Here is a 24,697-nt window from a genome sequence, read left to right as displayed (position 1 = left end):
CTCACAACATAGACTCCAACGTTATTTCCGAGAGTGAACGTCTAGAACTCAAAGTTGCTAATGTTAGAATCTTTTAAAAATTAGAAGAATGATTAAGATTTATAAATTGTCACACTTAGCGAATACTTGCGACATTCAAAAGTATGGGATTTGTTTTTAACATTAGAGATAGATGTGAAGATATACACTAATTTAATAATTACTCAAAAATTCATATAAATACCCTAAGCGAGGTAGTTGGACCAACTTCTACATTTTACGATTTCTTAATAAGTTAGGATTTTTTAAATTAGGTCTCTTCACGAATTTTTTTAGAATTCGATACTTCGTTTTTCTTGTTCTTGGTATATTATTTCAACTGATTCACAAAGTTCTTTGTACGCTGCAATTCTACATTCCAAGATGAGTGATCAACCCGAGTCATCTGATTCGTGAGTTTTCGTGGACTCCTCGTCATCGCAGTTCCTTTACTTCGAGGAATCCAAGTTTTTTTTTGTTGGGGGGGTTGGAATTTTGGTGGAAATCTGAGTTTTTCTTTTGTTGATTTTGGTTTTCGCCTGTTTTTGGACAGAAAAAGTGGGAAGAAGGACTTCTCAACGGCGATTTTGGAGAGGAAAAAGGCAGTGAATAGGCTGATCGTTGACGACGCGGTCAATGACGACAACTCAGTGGTAGCCCTCCACCCCGCCACCATGGAAAAGCTTCAGATTTTTCGTGGGGATACTATTTTGATTAAGGTTCTTAGTTTCTTGAGGCTCTGCTTTTCTATATCTTTTAATTGATGTTCTTTAGAGGGAGATTGGTTAGTGTTTTTTTTTTTTAAAAAGTAATTATTTGTATATGCAATACTAATTCACACACACTATGGATTTGATGTAAGCATCGTTGTTGGGCTTACCTTCGATTGAGATTTATGTTGTTTGATTCTGAATCTTATTATTGCTGGAGGAAGAAGTTGGAGCTGGTATTTTGGTTAATTTGTTGTTGTCATTGATCTGCATGAAATATTGATTGCTAAATGATTTTTGAGTTACTCACGAGTTATGAATTTGGCTTTATTGGGTTAGATTCTACAGTAGCTTGAATTATTGTGATATGGTTCAAACGAGAAGTTCCATTGTTGCCTCTGAGGGTATATGACACATGTTTCTGTGTTGATGTGATGGATATAACCAAAATTATGTGCGGGAAGCATCTAACATGCATAATGAATATAATATAGAGAAAAAACGAAAAATATGACTGTGAATCTTATATATACATGCATTAGTTTATGGTTTATCAGTGAATGTGCTGTGTTATATTTATCATTTGGATAGATTTTGGTTATTAGAGTGATAAATATGCGCTTACCAATTGTTTCCAGGGTAAGAAAAGGAAGGATACAATATGCATTGCCCTTACTGATGATGCATGTGAAGAGCCAAAGATAAGGATGAACAAGGTCGTAAGAACAAATTTGAGGGTTCGGCTTGGAGATGTCGTGTCTGTGCACCAGTGCCCTGATGTTAAATATGGAAAGCGTGTTCACGTACTACCCTTGGATGATACAGTAGAGGGTCTCACTGGAGATCTGTTTGAAACATACCTAAAACGTAATCTTATACGCGATTTACTTTTTCTATCCCCTGCTTGTTTCATTTTGGTGTATGAAACAAAATTTTCGTTGCATGCATTTTCTTAGTGTCTTGTTGACTGACAGAATAATCTATGCAGCTTACTTTCTGGAAGCTTATCGCCCTTTGAGAAAAGGTGATCATTTTCTTGTGAGAGGGGGGATGAGAAGTGTGGAATTTAAAGTTATTGAGGCTGATCCAGGTGAGTATTGTGTTGTTGCCCCCGATACTGAGATCTTCTGCGAAGGAGAGCCTGTGAGACGGGAGGATGAAGATAGGCTGGATGAGGTTGGTTATGATGATGTAGGTGGTGTTAGGAAGCAGATGGGTCAGATTCGTGAATTGGTAGAGTTGCCTCTGAGGCATCCCCAGCTTTTCAAATCTATTGGTGTGAAACCACCCAAGGGAATATTACTTTATGGACCACCAGGTTCTGGAAAGACATTAATTGCTAGGGCTGTTGCCAATGAAACCGGTGCTTTCTTCTTTTTAATTAATGGGCCAGAAATTATGTCCAAATTGGCTGGAGAGAGTGAAAGCAATCTGAGAAAGGCATTTGAGGAGGCAGAGAAAAATGCTCCATCTATTATTTTCATTGATGAACTTGATTCAATAGCACCTAAGCGTGAGAAAACAAATGGTGAAGTTGAAAGGAGGATTGTTTCTCAGCTCTTGACTCTTATGGATGGGCTAAAATCCCGGTCCCACGTTATTGTCATGGGAGCAACTAATCGTCCAAACAGCATTGACCCAGCTCTCAGAAGATTTGGTAGGTTTGACAGGGAAATAGACATTGGTGTTCCAGATGAAGTTGGTCGACTTGAAGTTCTCAGGATTCATACCAAGAACATGAAGCTGTCTGATGATGTAAAGAGCTGGACATCTCGAACCAATATATATTTGTACTCTAAGTATAGTTTATCTATTTGAAATGATGGTGTTGTGTTGTAGGTTGACCTGGAGAGAATAGCAAAAGACACTCACGGCTATGTTGGCGCTGACCTTGCAGCTCTCTGTACTGAAGCTGCACTTCAGTGCATCAGAGAGAAAATGGATGTCATTGACCTGGAGGATGATTCGATTGATGCTGAAATACTTAACTCCATGGCTGTAACAAATGAGCACTTTCATTCTGCTCTTGGATCTAGCAATCCTTCTGCTCTACGGGAAACAGTAAGTACTCTCTGGCTTGGATGTTATATTGTTGGTGCTCGTTACCATAATGAATTTTATGATGATAGTATATACTCATTATAATTGTTTTTAATTGATGAAAGGTTGTTGAGGTGCCCAATGTATCCTGGGAAGATATCGGTGGCCTAGAAAATGTCAAGAGGGAGCTTCAGGAGGTTATAAAATTCTAAGTCATGTTTCATGTATCATATTTAATGGTATGTTAATTGAAGTTGTTTGCTTCTAACACCTTTGTTATTTTGTAGACTGTTCAATATCCTGTTGAACATCCAGAGAAGTTTGAGAAATTTGGCATGTCACCATCTAAGGGTGTTCTTTTCTATGGGCCTCCTGGATGCGGCAAAACTCTATTGGCGAAGGCGATTGCAAATGAATGTCAAGCCAATTTCATTAGCGTAAAAGGGCCTGAATTGCTGACCATGTGGTTTGGAGAGAGTGAAGCTAATGTTCGTGAAATATTTGACAAAGCTAGACAATCAGCTCCATGTGTCCTTTTCTTTGATGAGCTTGATTCTATCGCCACCCAGGTTATATGCCCTTTTAAGTTGTACATTTAGTTAGTAAGATTTCCCCTTTCGGCTATTTCCAACTTTTGTCGATTAATTATTTAGTTAAAGTTTGGAAGTGTTTATCTGCAATAAGCATGTCGAGCCTCAATCTAGATGAACTAAGAAGAAAAAGAAACTGCTACCTTTGGTTACATGCCTTTGCATTTTATATTTTGCATAAAAAATAAAAACTTTTGTCTTACTGGCACGGTGCCCTGGTATTGTTGCAGCGAGGGGGTAGTGTTGGTGATGCTGGAGGTGCAGCTGATAGAGTCCTCAACCAACTTCTAACAGAGATGGATGGCATGAATGCCAAAAAAACTGTTTTTATTATTGGGGCTACTAACAGACCTGACATAATTGATCCAGCACTTTTACGTCCTGGTCGTCTTGATCAGTTAATATATATCCCTCTGCCAGACGAGGATTCACGCCATCAGATCTTCAAAGCCTGCCTCCGCAAATCACCACTTTCCAAAGATATTGATTTACGAGCTCTTTCCAAGTTTACACAAGGATTTAGTGGTGCAGATATCACGGAAATATGTCAACGTGCGTGCAAGTATGCCATAAGAGAGAACATTGAGAAAGTATGCTCCTATGCCCACCACCCTTTTGATTTATTTTTCCTTTTATATTTTCCTGATATATGAGATGACATCCATTTCCCTAACAACTAAGTGGTCAGTAGTACTCAATGTTTGTTAATATAACTGGCCCACTCTCCCGTGCACCTTCCAGCTGGATTCAAATCCTTTCTTGAGGTTATATCGGGTGATGGTTTTATTTTTCCTCTTGTGCTAATTTTACTGAAATTGAAACACTGTGTGAAGTGGGGTGTCGTTTATGCTTAGTTTCTCTTCCTTAGTTTCTAGCTTCAATAATATTGCAGTGGAATGTCAAACTATCCGCTGTTAACTGGAAAAATTAAATAAAAAACATACGATGAAAGCTTTGGAGTCCTTTGCTACTATAGTGGCATAGAGGTGCATATTTTTGTTTTGCAGAAAACTGCCTCTATTATTCAAACTTTTTAGGAATTTACCCATTAGACACAGAAATTTCAAATATATTCTCATGCTTTCTAGTATTGACACTAATCACGCATCGCATTTGCAAGTTGTGGTTGTCAGAGAGAACTATCCTTTTCGTTTTCTTACAAACTAGATTCATATGTAGAGGGTATCAGAAACAGCACTGAATAGGCTTTTGGGGTCATAATTTACGCTTTTATCAACTCTGAAATTTATTCTATTCATATCATGTCGATCTATGGGGAACTTTGCCTGTTTTGAAGAACAAACATTCCTTTTCCCTGTTTGACCATTTCTTTGTGCTTAAATCTGAAGTGCTAAGGTTCACTCTGAAAGGAACAAGGTTCGTTGGAGGCTATTAATTGCCTTTCAGATCTTTTCGAAACAATATGTACTTTTCTGCTTTTACTGGATTACTTCATTTATGCTAGCAGAGCTAGTTACCATTTTGAATAGCGATCCACAATTGTTATGATATTATGGATGTAAATTCATAGACAACTTTGCCTATCTCAGGACATAGAAAGGGAGAGGAAGGCAAAAGAAAACCCAGATACCATGGATGAGGATGTTCTCGATGAAGTTTCAGAAATCAAGCCTGCACATTTCGAGGAGTCCATGAAATATGCTCGTAGAAGCGTGAGTGATGCTGATATTCGTAAGTACCAAGCATTCGCGCAGACGTTGCAGCAGTCTCGAGGATTTGGAACAGAGTTCCGGTTCGCTGAATCAGGAGGCGGAACGACATCTGGATCCGACCCATTTGCAGCCTCTGCTGGTGGAGCCGAGGAAGATGATTTGTATAATTAGACTTCCTGAGGTCTCAGATTTTACCATGCAGTGACTATGAATTTGAAATTATGTTTTTGCAGGCAAGTCATCTGAAACCGGTGCCACCAAAACTAACAGTTTCTTGAATCATTTATACATGTGAACTCCACGCTGTCTCTTTGAACTATTTTCTTTTTGTTAGAATACCAGGGTCTTTATTTATGGCTTCCCTTTGGTGACTGGCTTCTGATTCTATATTGACAGTCTTTTTCAAAGCTATTATTATTATTACTTTTTTTTTGAATGTTTTACACTGCTATTATTGGTATTCAAAAATGTATTCCAGAGTTGGGATAACTCGATCTTTTATTGATATATGTATTAATCTTTTATTATTGTCTGTTTCTCATATGTGTGTGCACATTAATGAGAACATATTTTACTTTTCAAATGGATGAAAATTAAATGAACTGAAAATTAAAGGGCGTAGAGGGTGAGCTTAACAAAATAAACTGTTTCGAGGGTGTACCGCATTCGTGCAGAGGCAAAGCGACTACCAGCTTGCCTCGATATAAAATTAAGGTTTAATTACATGTATATCTCGTTTGTCATAATCTGGAAAACATCAAATTAATTTTGAAAACAAATTACATCTTTACTGAGGTTCGTATCGACCTTACATTTTAACACATTCTATGCGTTATTTTCTAATTTGCTTTGATCTGCTGTTCTGTTTGAGATGCAGCCTGTTTGCTGTACATTATTAATTAATGTCATGATCAACTTTTTGCTATTTTTGTTTTTGTGTCAGTGACTTCTCATTCTCGTTACAATCGACTCAAATAAATTGCGATAAAAAAGTTCGACTCGAAGCAGACCAGTTGGAACAATTGAGAAACTATAGTTTTCATTCAAGATATCATTGAAACAACTATCAAAACAACAATCCCAACTTAGCAAATCCCTCTTTTATCCATTCGATTCGTATCTCCTCCCCTCCCTCGACGACAAAATGTACAAACATCACCAAAATCTTTACCTTAACATGGTTGGCTAAGGTTTCGGAGAATCCCTACCTGCGAAACACCTGAATGACCCAAGTGTACGATAATTCACGAACCGACTAGGCGCAGACGAACGCCTTGACCCTTTCGGCATGCAATCTTTCACTTCTCTCTGGTGAAAATATCGTTGCCCCCGGCTTGAAAACGGTGTCTTCGTGATGTATTTGGTGGCAGTCGAGGGTGCGCTAGGTAATATCGATCGTCCCTTGTGCCGCCTCGGAAATAATGCCGTCACGACGTAGTATCTTGCGGTGGATGGTGCACTAGGCAGTATTGGGAAGTGCCTAGCCATTGCTACATGGATTTGTAGGAGAAAAATGAGACAAATCACTGTAATGTAAAGAACATTTGTAGGCATTTTTATTTATGATATTATATCTTTTGCCTTCAAAATTTGTGAGCGTTGGTTGGTTATTTGAAGGGGGGGGAACAAAAAGAGTTGAATAGGAGACTTAAATAGGCACGTGAGACGCAGCTTTGGACAGCACACCTAATTTTGATGAATGCCAACAAATTTAGGTTATAAAATAAAGTTTCATTAGAAACTAAATAAATATTAATGCTTTTTTGTTTTTTATGAGAACAATTCCCTAAGCTTCAAGTACTCTGATTATCGTGCAAAATTATTTATATTACTATTTTAGATATATATATTATTAAGTTTTCTCGGTCATTGTCGTTTTTATAATTAGATATATTAATAAATGTCGAATTTTTAATATAACATGATGGATCGGGTTAGAACCCTTCCATATTCCCAAAAAAATAATTAACAACTATCATTCTCAATTAATTCAAGCATAACCGTTTGTAAATAGGGAGTTAAGTAACTTCAATATAATTTTATATGTATAATGTTTTATTTTGTAGTAAGAAAATCTTAAAAATAATATTTAATCCATAGAAAATTTTTATTTGTATTTTAGTTAATTTAATTACGAGATTCTCATCAAGAATTTGATTTGGCGAGATGGTTACGTGAGCATGAGTTGCTGGCAAGAGGGAGAGGATGCTCGTGAGTTTTCTGTCAACTCATTTATATGTATAATTTCAAATTTCAACCTTAAAATTCCATAAATGCATTTACAATTACGTATTGTTGATTTTCCAATGAAACATTCTTATGAGTTATTATGCGTGAACAGATTAATTCAGTTCATATTTATAGTAAAAAGTAATAATTTTGATATAAAAAAATAATATTTTTCATGGTTCGAATCAAGTAGTAATATATCACACAAAACTGACATGAAAGACGGTCTGGTTTGTGGTTCGAGTTAGTGAACCTTGCAAGAAATAGTGCATTTTAAGGTGAAGAGTTGAAATACAACTGAAGTAGGTCTTTTGTGAGACGGTCTCTTGTGAGACGATCTCACGAATCTTTATCCGTGAGACAGTCTCACGAATCTTTATCTGTGAGACGGGTCAACTTACCGATATTCACAATTAATACTCTTAGCATAAAAAATAATAGTTTTTTATGGATGACTCAAATAAGAGATCCGTATCACAAAATACGATCCGAGATATCGTCACACAAGTTTTTGTTGTCATACAACAGTACGACAGTATACCAATTTGAATGGATAATAAAATGTTTGGGTTAACGAACGTTTATTGATATTTTGTTAAATTTTCGTGTCATTTACTCAAGGGGCCCTTTGGCTTCTGACATCTGCGAAGCGTACTGTTATCCATAAAGCTGGTGAATGATGAAGGTGGGTTTAGTGGTTGCAAAATTTCTCAAAGATTAAATCTTTTTACACCTGTGTTTAATGATAAGAGAACCCTTCGTTAGTTCAGTAAAAATTTCGACCGGATTGCAGTGAATGAGAGGAAAGGTAATATTTACGACTATTTTGCATCATTTATGGACATTCAAGTGCACATGGCTATGGTTTCTTGATGGGTATTTCGTTTTTTTTTTTAGGTTGAATCATAAGAGTGCACTGAATTTTGTTTTATGGTCTGGTTCAAACGAGTTAATTTACCCAGCACAAATATTTGTAATCGTTTAGTTAGCTCAAACATCTCATTTTGTTTATTGTGGGACATGTCTTAAATTGGAGGTTAATGGTGAATTAAGGGAGCACCGAATTGGTTGTGAAGAACAATTTATGGGGTTGGTATTATGCATTAAGTTCTTGATTTGATACATATTTGCTATTTATATAATTCATATATGTGAGTTGGCAAAGTGGTGCAAATTTATTAGGAATGGGTTTCATCTACTTTTATAGGTTTACTGGTGTGAAGTTGAGACATGGATTTATGATTGTTAAATAAGTGCATTAAGCAAGAAATCCAGACGCGGGGATGAAGTTTTAATGTGAATGGGAGGATGGAGACTTTGGGTATTCGGTGGCTATAACATCAATAAGGAGGATATTGTAAGGAGAAATTTGGATGGTTACAGATTCAAATATATTTAATTATTAGAATTTTGTTATAAGGATTTAGCTCTATGCTCTTAGTATAATGGACAGAGCCAGAGGAGTAAAGACCAGTTAAAAATGAATGACAAGATTTGTTGGCTGTGTGAGAACATTATGATTTAGTTTTTGGTGTTCTAATTTGATGGATTTTCATTGAAATCATTAGCAAAAGAATTAGTTACTGATTAGAAGAAGGCTTGATCCAATTATATTATAAGCATTTTGACAAATTTGAAAATTCACGCCTTCGTAAACATGTGCCAACTCTTTTATATTTCGTGAAGGGCCTTGAGAGTTATTTCACCATGAAGTAAAAGTTCTTCTATCTATTTATATTTCATTGTCATTGATAAGGCCATAAGGGAAGAGTATAGAATTGGATAAAGGACATTTGTGGTTGGCATGCGAGTATATATATCTTCTGTGTCACGATATTTTTTCCCATACCCATTAGATTAAATTTATATGTAGCTATTTCGGTTTGAGTAACATTTGTATCATTTGCGTAGTTGTGGCAAAAAGAAAAAAAGCTAATATTTTGTATCTGCTAGACCTTGAGAAATTCTCATACTATCTCGAAAAAAGATCTAGACCAATTGAATTGCTTATCCGTGCATGTATGGAATGGATTTTGAAAATGGTAGATGAATATTCTTAGACCATTCCGTCCCATAACTCTACTTAAGCACTTGTTCTGCACTAAATTAGCACAGATTTTGCACCAAATACAATTTAATCTCCAATCCATTACTCCAAATGTAACTTAATCTACATTCAATCTACTTCAAATCTTACTCTAAAACGAATATTCTCGCAATATTTTTTTAAAATTTTATTTACATTAATTCTTAAGATTTATTTAATAATATAATTTGTTTGCTCGCACACTACATTGAAAATCCAGATCATCTCTGTTTATCAGCAGGAAATCCTGCGTTCAAAATCCAGCTAGATGCTGGTTCTCGACATGGTAGTAATGCAAAAACACGAGGAAGAGCATCAGTAAGCACATTGCGTGCACTGCCAGAAACAGCAGTCTCTGTTACAGTTGCTGCCACAATTGTCTTTGCTGCTGCTACATTTCTTGGGCAAAAAACTAAAACTTCGGATGTAGTGGAAGTACGTGAACACAAATTTTCTTGCCCGTCGTTTCTTTGTTTTTTTTTTGTCCCTGAAATGTTTCTTAGACGTAAAATCTTGAAACCAACAGGCTCCCACAAAAACATGCGAGGACTGTGAAGGTTCAGGAATTTGCTCAGAATGCAATGGTGAAGGATTCATGCTTAAGAAAATGTCTGATGAGAGTGCTGAGAAAGCAAGGTTGATGGCAAAGAATATGGCAAGTAGATACACAGCAGGGTACAAGTTCTTTTGTTCAGATTTCTGAGGTTTCTGTAGGAATGAGTTGCTGTTGTGCAGATAATGGTGATGGTGCAACTCAAATTTATCGAATTGCATAGCAGTAAACTGTGCCATGTAGGCAAACACAGGTTACTCACACCCTTAATTAAGTTATCGTCAATGTTTTGGTCATATGTCCTAGTGTGTTGGCAGGCTTCCAAAAAAATGGAGCTATTGCACGAAGTGCTCCTCACGTCGATCCTGTAGTAAGTGCGGTGGAAGTGGGAAGCTGAGCCCCTAGAAGGAGACTTCCTATGATGGCTCAGAGTCGCTCTGATGCTGGTGCTTCCATTTTAAATGAAGAACCATGTCCACAATTTTCGACTGAGATTTATTTGATGGTACATTTTGACGAGGATCAGATTGGATTTTTTTCTTCAAAAACTCAGAAATTTATGCAATGTATACTGTGCAGTTTCGATAAACATCAGATTTCTGCTATTTATTCTCTCATGGATAACCTCTTTTACAAATTTTACTTGCTATTACAAAAAGGTATTTTTGTTACTTTCACATAAGGCCGTGAAAGACAATGAAAATTAAAATTAATCCAAAATAATGATTTTGCTAACTTTAGGGATCAAATTGCATTATAAAATAAATCAAGAAACTGCTTTCTTAACGTCCATGCCACTTTAAGCAGGGATTTACTTCGTGTAATTTACTAAAATAGAGGATATCCATTTTATTAACTAATAAGTGATAAATTCTGTGTATACATTAATTAAATTACATTTTTTTTTTGAATAATTCAACACTGAGAATATTTATGCACTTGACTTGAACGATGGATGCTAAAGTGTAATGAAAACTTAAACTAGGTAACGTCGACGACTTGTACATCTAGTCTCAAGTTTGGAACGAAATATCGCGAGCTCTGGACCCAATCCCCAACTAAATAAATAAATAAACATGGTAACCGTTATGTCTCAAAGCCGAAGGACTAATGTTGCTCTATTGAAAGAAAGAAATTTCGAATTCGATATTTGATTAACCATTTAGTAATTAGTAGTCTCTCCACGCCAATGCCGTGTGTGATTCCTGATACTAGAGTTGGAATAGGGACAAGCATCCATAATCTGTCCAAATTGATAATTATATGATTAGAAACATTTTTAGATCATCGCGATGTTCGAAATAGGTTTCGTGATCGCCATCTTATGTGCGATCATACTCTTCATGCTTGATGTGATCTAGGGTTTTCATTAAAAAAAAAAACAGATAGTTATTAACTTAATATCTAGCTAATAAATTTGCTAAATGGGCATCAATCTAACAACTTAAATATAATTTCAAGTTACAGGGCTACACGGGATCCACCAAAATAAGCAAAATCCACGATATATTGTTTCAAAGAATTCCGTCCCGCAGTCGATTTTTAGGAAGTGTAGCGAATTTCAAATGACTATTTTCCCATTTAGTACTGTTATACTTTGGGATCGATTTCTTATCCACTTGGTCCGAAATATCATAATAGGGACCAAAATTTACTCGCAACATATATTTTATATTCAAAGATTCAAGTACTCGATCGTTAGTAAACAACGAAATTTTTGATCGAATTTGCTTCCAACGATATATAGTTGGAAACCAGTTTCCAGCAGCAGACATGTGTAATTATTCTCACAAAAATAAATCATGGAATCAAACATGATTCCATGTAAGTAACAAATATAACTTGAGAACATATGTATTCCACTCACAATTAATGCACGTAGTTAACTAATCCAGGTTGAAAACACATTAGACATAGTTTGGTGTAGCGTTTGGTGGTGTTGGTGCTGAGGCCACACGTCTCCCCCTTTCAGATCGACTATTTTCAGCGAATTTCAGACTGTTTTGATGCATCCCTTCCTGCTTCTCCTCCTCGGTATAGTCCGCCGAATAATAGTGTTCTTCGGTGTGCTTGACGTTCTTCGAAGCTGGAAGAAACATGCTACCCCATTGTGGGAAGTGCACCAATGCGATGGGAAGAGTGCAGGCAATTATCATTAACCCCATATTTCTGAGCCCTACTGATGTGTCGTGGCTTGTAAAAAACAGCAGTTGTGTTAAGCCAGAGCCAAAGTTTCCTCCAGCTCCTGTCATGCCAGATATTATGCCTAATGATCTCCTTGAAATGAAGGGGACTATACCGAAAGTTGCTCCACAGGCGGCCTGGGCACCGACAGAGAATATGATCATATGAGTAATGGCGACAGTAAGGGAATCTGCCTCTCCTAGAAGTGCACAGAACACTCCTCCCATTGTTTGTAGGGTCCATAGAGTCCAGAGCCTGCCTCTCATCCCGAATCTTCGTGCTGCAACATCCGATGCATATCCGCCGAATGGACGAGCGACCAGGTTAGCCATGCCAAATGTGGCTGCTATGATTCCGGCAGTATGAAGCTGTAGGTCAAATCTGTCGTAGAAGTACTCCGCGATGACATTATCGGTGGACAGCTCAACTCCCATGGAGTATCCATAGAGGAGTACAAAAATCCAGGTCCTGTAATTGGTGACAGCGTAGCGAAACACCTTCCAGAATTGATCTTTCGCAACTTCCCCCTTTTCTGCAAAGTACTTAGGTTTCCATCGGGTAAATCTTGGCCCAGAGTCATCACCAAAATACCCATAATCACATGAAGCCACCCTGGAACGAAGAATGCGATCCTCCATGCTGTAAATGGAGTGGATCCCGCCTTCTTGATTATCTCATACAGCACAGGCATCAGCAGCTGCGTCGCACCGCCTCCCATGTTCCCCCATCCTGCTGCTGTCCCATTTACGAGTCCGATAATCTTGGTATTGAACATAGTACTCATCCAGTACTGGCAAGAGACGAAGGTGGCCAGGGAAAACCCGATCATGAAACGAACCGCCACATACCCACCAGCCGATGAGACGAAAGACATGCAAAATACAGTCGGGGCAGTCAGCATTACTAGAAAAGCGCAGCCGTAACGTGGTCCGAGAAGATCGCAGACCGCACCCATCACAAGCCTAGAGAAGATACTTCCTGAAACCGAGGCGACCCCGGCATTTCCGATGTCTCCTTTCGTCAGATTCAGGTTGTCCCGGATGATGGGCACCAGGGGAGCAGCTGCGAATGTGGACACGAAACAAGTGAAGAAAGAAATCCAGGACAGGTGAAAAGTCCTCATGTGAGGATTGGCAAAGGAAAAGAGCTTGAATTTCTTGGCTTTGTGCTCGGAGTCAACCGGCAAATCGAACTTGGCCGTGGTATCAGTAGGCACCATCGGGGACGCCACTGAGAATGCAAGCACAGGCTCCCTGCCGGTAACTCCATGCATGGAGCTTCCGGGAGACCCTTCAATATCTGCCATTATTTTTTTTATCAAGAAATGTTACCAAATTTGAAGTGGGTTAATTAATGGCTATGGCTGGTGTAGGTTTATGAATTTATAGCTAGGATTTATATAGTGAGAGGGGTTGACATTTTTGATGAGCCAGTGGAGTATCCCAATGGTTGCGCGACGTAATACTGTGATTTGTTTAATTAAGAAGAATCCATTCTCCGCATATCTGAAGTACTGTTAACCTTATCGTATATCCCAAAGGATCATGCACCAATTCAACGGGGCCCTGGAATCTTTAACTATATATTTTTCCCTTCGTTTTTTTTATTAAGGAATCACAATAAAATCTAGAGTATGTCTCTTGTGAGACAGTCTCACGAATCTTTATCTGTGAGACGAGTTCATCCATACCGATATTTACAATAAAAATAATACTCTTAGCATAAAAAATAATACATTTTCATAGATGAACCAAATAAGATATTCGTCTCACAAAATACGACTCGTGATACTGTCTCACGAGTTTTTGCCTAAAATATATTGTTGCAACCATTTGATAATATCGATCAGTTTACTTTGTGTTAATTCAATTTAATGCATGTCTACCTAAAAAAAACATCAAAGTCTTCTTTACTCATTTATATCTCCAAAAATGGACCAGAGGATCATTTAAAACATGTCTAAAATATGTACTTGGATTGTTTTTACATGAAAAAAATAAAAATTATCAAAATCGCAAACAACTAAATATATTTTTCGCTAAAAAATAAAAATATTGAAATCTGTCCACCAAATTTTATATCCTTATGATAATGAAAATCCCGATTACTTGAGTGATGTAACTTGTAAGTCAATGAAGCGTAGCTACGTGAGTTGGCTTGGAGTCGGCATTTGGCCTTTCTCCTCTCCTATGGGAGCTATGATTGGAACTAATTTAACTTCAAATAATCCTCCAAATTGCAAGGTCAAATGTTAAAAGTCGGCTATGTGTACGACTTTGGGACACCATTACCGAGAATGATAATGACAAATAATCATAAATCAAATACTTAAATCAACCTTTCAAATTTTTTGAGAGATTTGTTTCCAAAATTAATGATAATTTATTCTTCGTGTTAGAATTGGATTTTATTAAAATTAGTGAATTATTGGAGTCTTTGTTTCTTGATTTTATTTCCAAGATTGAAAAGTCGAGGGATTTTTTTTAATATTTATAAAAGCTCCTTGTCATGATAAGTGTTGATGATGAGATAATTAGCTGGATGAAGCTAAGAGATGATTCATTCTGTTGAAGGGAATATTCAATATTGCATTGTTTCATTACAATAATTAATTATTTAATTAAAACACACAACAAAGCCTTGCCTCTGTGTAGACATATATAAATATATTTATAAATAGAGTTTAATTTGATGTTGCGAGTATCCACTGTGATCACCTATATAAACGTTCGCCTAGTGAATGTACATAATGTCACTTCAGTCAGTATTCACATAGATACCCACAATGAGTTATGTATATATAGAAGAACTGAACTAGTTAGGTACAAAGCAAGCATAATTAATAAATACAAAATGTATTTTGGTTTGAATTTTTATCGTCTATATGTATTCTTAATCCAACCAACTATGAAAAAAAGATGAATTTTTTTCAATAAAATAATTTTTTAGTGAATTAAAACTAACATAAGAAAAGTCAAATATAAACTCTAACTACTATATTTAGATTATTAAAAGAAAATATTAAAAAGTTCAATTGATTGGACATCAAATCGACAACAAATTAAAACTTTTAAGCTCAATTGATTGGACATCAAATCGACAACAAATTAAAACTTTAAAGAGTTATGTAGTGTAGTGTAGTCATTGTAGACATAATAAAAAGAGAAAAATTAAGGGTATGCTAATTTTTTGTCTTTGTAATTTGCATTTTTTATTTTTGATTTTGTTAACGGTGAATTTATATTTTTAGTTATATAAGTACAAATTTTTTTTGTTTTTAATACTATTACGGTGAATTTTCAGTTTTAATCCTGTAACAGATGTGTTGTTTTTCATTTTTTGTCGCTTAACGTTGTTTTTCATTTTTGGTCATTTAAATTCAGTCCAAAAAAAACAAAAAAAATGCAGATTATATAGCTAAAAATGAAAATTCATTGTGTCATGAACAAAAATGAAAAATAAATACAAATTAAAGAAATCACAAATGGAAAAACTGTATTTTGCCCCCACGATAAGTATGGTGACTAGAAAACATTTTGATCGAGAAAGATTTTTATTTACTTTTGATTCAAATAAAATATCGAACAAAACCGAAACAATTAACCAAATAGAAAGATCACTTAATTTTTAAAAAAATCTTTTGTACATACTGTGATGATTAATGCAATTCTTTCTGGAAATCGAATCATTCTACCCAAATCAATTATGGAGATGATTTTCTATGTTTTTCATTTTAGACTGCTAATCTGGTACGAGGGTTATATTTAGAATTTTTTATGTTAAAATAGCTAGTGTTCGATCCGACACAAAAAAATAATAGTGTTGTTTGTCAAACACTGTAGTTGATGATGATCTTGAAACTCACATATTTTAAATCATAAATCAGGCTGATCACCATATTTTATTTGGTTTTGTTCCTCATATATTTTAAATCGTAAATCGTAAAAGTTTTGTTCTCCAATATCATATTTGAATCTTCATTTTTTTGAGAAAAGAAAACTTACTATGTTTTAATCTTTTCATCTCCCCCACACTTATAAAAATGGCAATCATATTTATTATTGGATACTCGGAATCAAATAAGACAAGCTTATCTAAATTAAAACTATATTGAAATATTTCAGATAATCAAGTTTTTCATGAAATCGTAATATTTTCTATAATTAATAATTATCATGAACGTAATAGTACTCGCGTGTATTTTTTAAGGCGTGAAATGAAGTCGACGAGTCTCGACTATAATTTTAGCCCTTTATCTCGAAAATTATGTTGATAATAATTTAAACATAATATTCTTAAATTAAATTAAGAACTTTAAGTGCTCGTGAAAGATTATGCGATTACGTGTCAATATTACTGTTAATTTTAATGAGTTGACTTTTTAATTATTAAACATTTATATATTAAATATTAATTTTTACTTGGAGTGTGTGTACTCTTGTTGCTTACGTACAGATGGTTTGAACAAGGTACTGTTGTTTTTCTCTCAAATGGACATAAATAATAATAAAATTTGAAAGGTGGTTGTATGACACAAGTGATGGTGTGTTTTAGAGTTAAAATGTTGAGTACGGTGTTATAACATCTAATTAGAGGTGAGAAAAAATATCAAATTTTTAACATATAGAAATTATCGTATCGAAAAAATATCGAATTTTCGATATACCGAATATTTCGGTACGGTGCGGTAACAATACCAAATTTTTCGGTAGTTAACGATATGCAATTTGAAAATTTCGATATATACCGAAATACCGAAAAAATATATAAATTTTTAAATATATAATTTTTAAATCAATAAATTTATAAAATTTTAAGAATATAAGGTTTTTTCGGTATAAAACGGTATATATCGATATTGTACCGAAATTTTCGGTATACCATACCATTTGTAAAATAAATATGCTGAATAGCATTATGAAACCTTGATATATTTCATATACACTTGGGTTGTTTTTTAATTTAAAATAATTGATCAGTTGTAATGTTATCCCAAATATAATATTTGACAGTATATATTAAATATGTGTACTTGCATTTAACACAAATATCCATTTACTATATTTTGTTTAGCTATTCATGCCCCGTACGTAAGTTTGCACACATAAATTTGACCACTTCCGCAAAGGTTGCTAAACAACACTTGGTAATTATATATACATGCAACAATAATTTGACAAAATTAAATAATATAATTTCCACGTACGGCTAGAAACACCAGTCCAGGGATAAATTAACATAGAAGCAACTAATCAACAGCTTGTTGAAAATAAGTCGATCGTCGACCACATGATCAAAAACATGACAGTAAAAGCCCCTTCATCCACATATAGCAGCAATAGGTACATGGTTTTATCAGATTTTAGCTTCTTGTCCTACACACACCAGTCATATTTGTTTCGGATCAATTTATGACTTGTCATGAATCATCAAAGCGTTCGTACCATTGTCTTGGTGCTTGTTTTAGGTCATAGAGCGACTTGTGTTCAACAAGAATACCAGTGGTCATGTTTCATTTCTGGCCTCAAACATTTGTGGCTGCTGCAAATATATTCTTTCTTAAAGAACTCCTTACCCAAAACATGGTGATTATGCTAAACGTAACTTATGTCAAACTTTGGGAGACCTCTCCCAACAACGCCTCAACCAAAACATAGTGTTTATGCTAAACTCATGCAAATGTCCATCAGACTTGCTTTGTTCGCAGGTGGAAGCAAAACCCATAAATATCATCAACATTTCTAATTCTAAACTGAGAATGTGCTCGATTCACCCCTCTTGCTACTGGCAAGATATATTTTAACAAACGTCCTTAAAATATCTGAGTCGTGACCCTCAAAATTTTATAACCGTATCGTCTGAATTATTGCCCCCTTTTTATGCATCAAAAGAATGCGAGTTTGGTACAAACAAAACGTTCTAAGAAAATATCCAATGCAAAATATTGGCTTGATATACAAGCAGAAAAGATGGAGGAAATTTCCACGTTCCAAGAATTAATTTATTCGGAAAAGAATAAGGTCAAGTTGCTGCTCCAGACAGGACACACAACAGATTGTAGATTAACAGGTCGTCAATGGCTTAGGATTTGTGACCTGTTCAACGGAATAGGTTAGAATGATATTATAGAAATCAAGAACTAGAGCAATATCTGAATGGAAATTAAATAAAAGTATAATTGATGATGAAATGTGAGTGTGGCTAGAAATTACCATTCGATCAATTGCTATAATCATCTGATAACTCCAAATGTTCATGTTGATCTGACTGCCATTTCTTCTTCTTTTTTGTCCGAAATATTGGGCAGTCTGGAAGAAAAAGGGTGGACCAGTGACTATGAGAGCTGTCGGACTTCCTCAAATACAAAAGATTTTCAAATAGCATGCACAAAATTTTATCTTTCAAAGTATATTAAACCATCCTCAACTAAACTTCTAGTCCCGTTTCTGCATGGGATATCTGTCTAGACATATATAGTCCATTGATAACAGTTTTGAACTTGTGTTGATATATAAATGGTTGTCCAAATTGGTTTCCAGGAATCGATATGAAGTCGGAACTTACCTCCTTCAGGATATATGGAATTGTAGTGAACCTCCGCCCAAAAACTCAAGAAGATAACTGCAGAAGAAACAGAACCCGGAAAAGAAGATTGAAAAATGAAAGAAATAAACAATGGCAGGATCGATACTGCAATATAGTGAAGATATCTACCTGGGCAAAACAATATAAACTCAATTATACATTTCACATGTAGTAACTTCATATGAGAATAATGTACCTCTTTCAGACTTTTGGATACTAGGAAGAATCTCAATGTAGCATGTGTCCTTGAACGATGTTATCACAAATATTTTTACACCATACTGCAGCAAAACAATACAAGTGAATTACTAAATTGAGAGATGGCTTCCACCCTTTAGCTCTTGTATGATATTGCAGATCCTCAGGGCAATTTGCATTGTGTCCCCTGTTTTTGAAAAAAGGTACTTATTCTTCAATGATTTATGGAACTTTTTCACATCGTTTTTAAAAATACAGGGAGTTTTATGCTTTTTTTTCCCAAATGAGGTTTTTTCTGTGATTTCTGAAAACACAGGGAGCGGGAGCCTCACTTAAAAGTGTGGACCTACCACAACAAAAAAGAAGCCTTTACCCATAAGTCTCGACTATCAAACTTAAATAACCATGTTGGGAGGTATCTGCCTAAATTGTAGTTTCCATTGTCATTCTTAACCCATAAACATATTGCCCAGTTTAGATCACTATTTTCTGTAAGCTTTTTTGCAGATTCAAATTTTATATTATATCATGCTAAGAATAAAGCATCACGACAATCAGGGGCGGATCTAGGATTTCGACACTGGGGGGCCGCTTACAAAAGACAAACAAAAATTTAAAAGGGAAAAGACAAAAATTCTACGGGTTACATTGAACAAAACATCAACCGTACGTTTCTTAACAACGTACGGTTTTGACAATAACCGTCGCAATATAGCGACGGTTTTGACAATAACCGTCCGACGACGGTTTGGTTAAACCCGTCGTTATATACTAAATTTTGTTTAAAATTTTTTGGGGGGGCCGTGGCCCCTGTTCGCCCTACACTAAATCCATCCCTGACGACAATAACGACACAAGGAAAGAGAAACAAGAAATCTTACTGAATCCGCAGCTGCTTGCAGAGTGACGTGATCACCCCACTCTCCACTCCTAATATCCATGAGCATAATGTCAGGGGTCCGTCAAATAGGAACAGAAGATAGTTATCTAATATCATGTACGGAGATATACTTGGACATCTTTTTCAGATAGGGTTCATAAGCCATGGATACATATCCCTCGTATATCTCTGGGCAAGACCTTAGCTGGAAGTCCAATTGTTGCAGCAAATGAAATATCACTTCAAACAAAAGCACACTAGAGTTTCAAGAAGAATGGGAAGAAAATAGTCAAAAAGCACCAACCTGATTTACAACTTGCTGTCTGACGAATTTGTGATGCTCTGGAGTACGATAAAATTGGTCTGACAGAGCTCGAAACTGGGGACAAAAGTTCATTCAGCTATTCATGTCTGGCATCTAAATGCCACTTCGGAAAAGTAGCTGAACATTGGCTAATGAAGAAACTGACCTGGCAGTTACCATCGCCTTGAACCTTGAACTCTACCAGCTCATACACCTGTAATCTAGCGGAGATAACATTGCATCCGTCAGCATTTGCAAAAAGAACTGAATAACATTAATCTGTACCTAAAAATATCATCCCGATAAGTTATCTGAGATACTTTACTATTTTTTTCTTTGACAAGCAAATAAGAAACAAGCTATTGCAAAGACTCTCTACCAGACTCGTGTTATCAAGAATATCTTTGTGATCTCCTACCAAAGCTAAGAGGAATGTCTCAATTATATTATCAAAATTTATAAACAGCCCATTTCTAATTTAGTCTTCACCAACCATTTCTGTCTTTGGAAAAATAGAATCGAAGAAACAGATGTACATTTCAAAGACACTGCCTGCACAAAAGCTGTTGTTGCGAACACTTATATGCCGAGTTTGGTAGTGATGTGGTCAAATGAAAGAGAAAACTCTAGCACCATTCAAATTGGGGACACATCCATCCAGTATTAGCCGCATTAGAGTACTTTTTTGCGCATGAGAGCCTCATGTTAAGTGATAAATCTCAATACCTGTCCAGAAGCCTTTGATGATCTAAAGTTGCTTCATCAATGGAGGGTATTTCACCATTAATTCTTGGAATATGCTGCACAGATGAGACCATGGGAACACAGAGACATATCAGTCCCCAGTTCTTTATATTTGCAATCAAGTAACCATAGCATGAACAAGCATATCTGACTTAGAGTGGTCCATAAATGAAATCCTGGCACAAAACTAAGGAAATTAATTACTAAGATCAGATTTTTAATTTAGACTTATTGTATAAATTATACACTGCCTTTAGATGCGTAATCCATCAGTAGAAAGTTGACATACTTCACCGACCAATAGAGAATAAATAACAAAATTGAAAAGCTAAATGAAAATTTGTTGTACGTTCTAATACTTCGAAGCTGAAGAAAAGTGCACGAGAATATGAAGAACTCAGACTGACTGATAAAGTTCCTAGGTGAGCAGTCGAGATGTAAGCAAATCGCTGTAGATGTCAAAGACTGGGGAAGCAACTAACACCAAGCTGCATGCCTAAGAAGCATTCCGCATATAAGATACTCGTTGTTTAATTCGAGGCGTCCATATGTTATAAAATGTATCATGTCAAACAAGTTGCCAAGTCACATGATTTTCAAGATTTATCATTAAACAAAAACGGACATTCATCAACTCAAAAGGAATATGAATTCCCACATAAATACAGAATACTTTAACAGAGCTACACTTACTGGTATAGGAACCATCTGGTTCAGTCTTTTTTCCACTTCACCATCCAAAGAGTACCCATCCATTAGTTCTAATGAGTATAACCACTCCTCCCCGCAATATGTTTCTTCTCCCGGGCTAGAACATGAAGCCGAAACCCCCAAATCAGTTTCTACTTCACGGCGATTGTCATTTCCTAGTAGTTGTAAAAGAAATTAGTGCAACTATATAGGGTGACATGAAATCTTTTCTACGAGTCATCGGGTAATTAGGGCGACTATATTAACAAAGAAAGTAGACAGTTTGAATATCTCTTGTACCTTCAATTTCGAAGTTGTAGCTTCCCAACGATTGAGGAAACCAATCCTGAGAGCAGTACGAAGTTTGTGCCAGTTGTACTCCTTCTTGGAAAGGCTTGATTGGTTCAGTTACTGAAAGTTGAGATAATTCTTCATGAAGACAGTTCACAGTAAGCTCCCGATTTCCTGCATTACTGCAGTCAGCATTGTCGTGATATCCTTTTGAGTAATACCCTGGATAATAGTCCGCGTCATGTTGCATGAGGGAACCACAACATCCACAATTAGAATATGGATCACCATCGAACAGCTGAAGACCCCAACGGACAACATCAGGATCTTGTTCATAGGTAATCATTTTGAATAATAAAATATTTGTAGTGAGAATGAGCCTGCATCCAGCAACCTTGATTTAATCAGGAAAATACACCATTTATCTCCCCAAGAGTGATAAGACAACATATACCACTGTCCTTTATTGACCACCTAAGTAGATATCAATGCATATAAAAACATGGAAAAGGTCACGTTGCAAATCAGCATGACAATTGCCATAAAATGAGCATTGACTAGATCTATTCCTCTGATACAAAAACCTCAGCCAAAAACATTAAACATGGGTATCCGTAGGCCCCAAAATTCATAAAGAAAAGAAGCACACGAGCATTTAAAGCATACTGTTAAATTGTTAAGAGTTGCAAAGCAACCCATTTATTAGCAGTATTGTACGGAAGTCCATCTACCTAAATACTCCATTGCTCTGAATCATTCAATAATATCCAAACAGTGTGAACTTGAAATGATAGAATCATCCAATAACTTTCATTATATGTAAAATCACGTCCACCAAGAAACCAGTGAAGTACAAAAAAAAAAGCTTAACATTTCCACCCCAACTAAATCTCAAAACCCCTCCTCCTTTGATTACATTTAATTTAGTAACTTACCTGACTTGAAGCAAAATCTCAAAAGGGAAAAAGGGATCAATTTTGAAATTTCGTAGCACATTTGATCTATACTCGGATCAATCAGCAACGTACGGACGTGAAACCAACTATTTCATCCGATCACTGGTGCATACAGCATTAAATCAAATAAACATAAAAGAACAAGATCAACATGCACTGTAGGAAAATTAAAAAAAAAAAAAGAAGAAAAAAAACCAACCTCGAGTTCTGGAAACTCTAGACCATATCTGAAATTGCCGTTTTTGCTCACCACACTCGTTGTACATAGATACACTTGTTATATGCACGCAAATTATGCAGCTTCGGGACTCCACAGAGTGAGAAGGTGGGAATCGAAAGGGAGATGAATGGATGATAATAATTGGTATTCATTTATGGAGAAGTAATGGGAATGATTCTCCGTGAGAGTTTTCATGTGAACGTATCTATCTGTTTTGGAGTGATAAAGACCGAAAACTCACTAGTGCATGAAGGAATATGATTTTAAAAAAAAAATTCTAATTTTTTTTAAAATTAATAATAATAAATAAATAATAACTAATATAATAGTAAAACATTTGAAAGAGAGGAACAAGACTCTCACTTCCTCTAGTCTAAACTCCCCGGGTTGTGATAGAAGGAAAGGCTGTTGCAGAAACTATCGCGTATTCGTGACGAATTGCGTTATTTGAGATATCTGCGTTATTTGATCTATCATATTTATAATAAAAAACAATATTTTTTTTTACAAAATGTAATATTTTTCATAAATTACTTAAATAAAATATTTGTTTGACAAAAAAATTTGTGTTTAAGTAGTGATATGAAGTTATTTAATAATAATTTACGTAGAGAATAAAATCCGGTTTTGGTGGCCCCTGCAATTGAAATACACTTTAATTCAAGTTTTGTTCCAAAATCCAAAGCATGGACACACATGAGCATGCTACAGTTAATTTTTTGAATCGAGAATCTAAGATAAATTTATTAATTTAAAAACTTTCAAAACTAAAAAATAATAAAATATAACAACAAATTAAAATAAATTTGATAAATATATTTATTTAAGGCCTCAAATTTTCACTGCTTCATGTAAACTGGTTAATAACTTTAGCTAATAAAAGTTAAGTTTCATTTATGAATCTAATTATACATAAAACTGTATTATTTCTGATTATCGTTTGTGATAACTGATAAGTGAAGCTAAAACATAAAATTAACTCGAAATTAAAGTTATCAGTCTAATTTTCTCCAAATTTAAAGAGTCATAAAAGTATTTTAATTATTTTTGGAATAAAAAATATATTTGGATTGAAATAGAATTAAAGTAAATTGACTTTGACTTAGAATGGGGGGAGAGTATATATCGGGAGACGAGTAAGGGAAAAAGAAAACAAAGAAAGCGGACAATGGAATGGGAATCTAAACTCTGCTCTCATTTTTCAGAAGCTGTTGTTATCAAACTGACGGCGATTCCCCTTTCTTTGTCCTTTTACCCTCTCTCACTCGTCCCTTATTATTATTATTATTATTATTATTATTGAGTAAAACAAATAAAATGTATAATTAAAATTGAATTTTAAAAAATAATATCAATATTTGAGATTTCATATAAAATTTTCAAATTCCTCGTAATTATTTGACCTCAAGTATAAATTTGAAAATAGAGGGTGTCGTATCTTCTTTTGTTTTTTTTTTTTTTTTGTGTTACTGTTTTTAAACTCGTTAATTAAAAGCTATTATTGTACGGGGATCTCACGTATATCTATAATTTTGGTCAGTCCGTGAATTGTACCACACATGCAAATTATTTTGATAGAATAAAATTATTTTATTTCGTTATTTTTACATGAATTAATCATGAAAACCTCATTTGGTTGATTATCTCTACGTGAATTTTTAGAAATTAAAATTATATTTTTTTTAGTAAATACAACAATTAAGATTGATTTTGACGATTTGGTTTTAAAAATATATATATTGGCAG

The 24,697-nt window shown here is 35.2% G+C and overlaps 3 protein-coding genes and 1 pseudogene across 6 annotated transcripts; 2 read left to right on the top strand and 2 right to left on the bottom strand.

The window, feature by feature from the left end:
- The first annotated feature begins 257 nt into the window (after positions 1–257).
- Positions 258–5,385, top strand: LOC140839976 (cell division cycle protein 48 homolog). The gene is made up of 9 exons (XM_073207018.1): positions 258–431; positions 572–737; positions 1,367–1,595; positions 1,717–2,483; positions 2,568–2,789; positions 2,894–2,965; positions 3,056–3,337; positions 3,589–3,948; positions 4,909–5,385. Exons 1-9 carry the CDS (start codon positions 403–405, stop codon positions 5,200–5,202), a joined length of 2,421 nt encoding a protein of 806 aa, XP_073063119.1. The 5' UTR covers positions 258–402; the 3' UTR covers positions 5,203–5,385.
- A 2,554-nt stretch (positions 5,386–7,939) lies between these two features.
- On the top strand, positions 7,940–10,523 carry LOC140839301 (uncharacterized). The gene is made up of 5 exons (XM_073205938.1): positions 7,940–7,945; positions 8,026–8,068; positions 9,567–9,781; positions 9,873–10,021; positions 10,217–10,523. Exons 1-5 carry the CDS (start codon positions 7,940–7,942, stop codon positions 10,302–10,304), a joined length of 501 nt encoding a protein of 166 aa, XP_073062039.1. The 3' UTR covers positions 10,305–10,523.
- A 1,064-nt stretch (positions 10,524–11,587) lies between these two features.
- Positions 11,588–13,438, bottom strand: LOC140838037 (high-affinity nitrate transporter 2.1-like; annotated as a pseudogene).
- A 4,477-nt stretch (positions 13,439–17,915) lies between these two features.
- On the bottom strand, positions 17,916–23,157 carry LOC140839975 (OVARIAN TUMOR DOMAIN-containing deubiquitinating enzyme 12-like). Of its 4 annotated transcripts, XM_073207015.1 has the most exons (13): positions 22,931–23,157; positions 22,711–22,833; positions 21,785–22,155; positions 21,488–21,660; positions 20,777–20,850; positions 20,217–20,271; positions 20,051–20,125; positions 19,878–19,951; positions 19,748–19,796; positions 18,865–18,949; positions 18,648–18,704; positions 18,296–18,391; positions 17,916–18,178 (listed from the first exon to the last, which is right to left on the bottom strand). In XM_073207015.1, the coding sequence occupies exons 3-12, from the start codon at positions 22,119–22,121 to the stop codon at positions 18,303–18,305; spliced, it is 1,068 nt and encodes a 355-aa protein (XP_073063116.1). In that variant the 5' UTR covers positions 22,122–22,155; positions 22,711–22,833; positions 22,931–23,157; the 3' UTR covers positions 17,916–18,178; positions 18,296–18,302. The 4 variants fall into 4 exon arrangements, with proteins under 4 accessions (XP_073063116.1, XP_073063115.1, XP_073063118.1 ...); XM_073207014.1 differs by lacking the exon at positions 22,711–22,833 and having other exon boundaries at positions 17,917–18,178; positions 22,931–23,156; XM_073207017.1 differs by lacking the exon at positions 22,711–22,833 and having other exon boundaries at positions 17,917–18,178; positions 21,785–22,073; positions 22,931–23,156.
- Between the last annotated feature and the right edge of the window lie 1,540 nt (positions 23,158–24,697).

This window comes from Primulina eburnea, chromosome 8 (assembly GCF_022965805.1).
Source record: "Primulina eburnea isolate SZY01 chromosome 8, ASM2296580v1, whole genome shotgun sequence".
Classification (NCBI taxonomy): Eukaryota; Viridiplantae; Streptophyta; class Magnoliopsida; order Lamiales; family Gesneriaceae; genus Primulina; species Primulina eburnea.
This window is presented reverse-complemented; position numbering and strand designations above follow the sequence as displayed.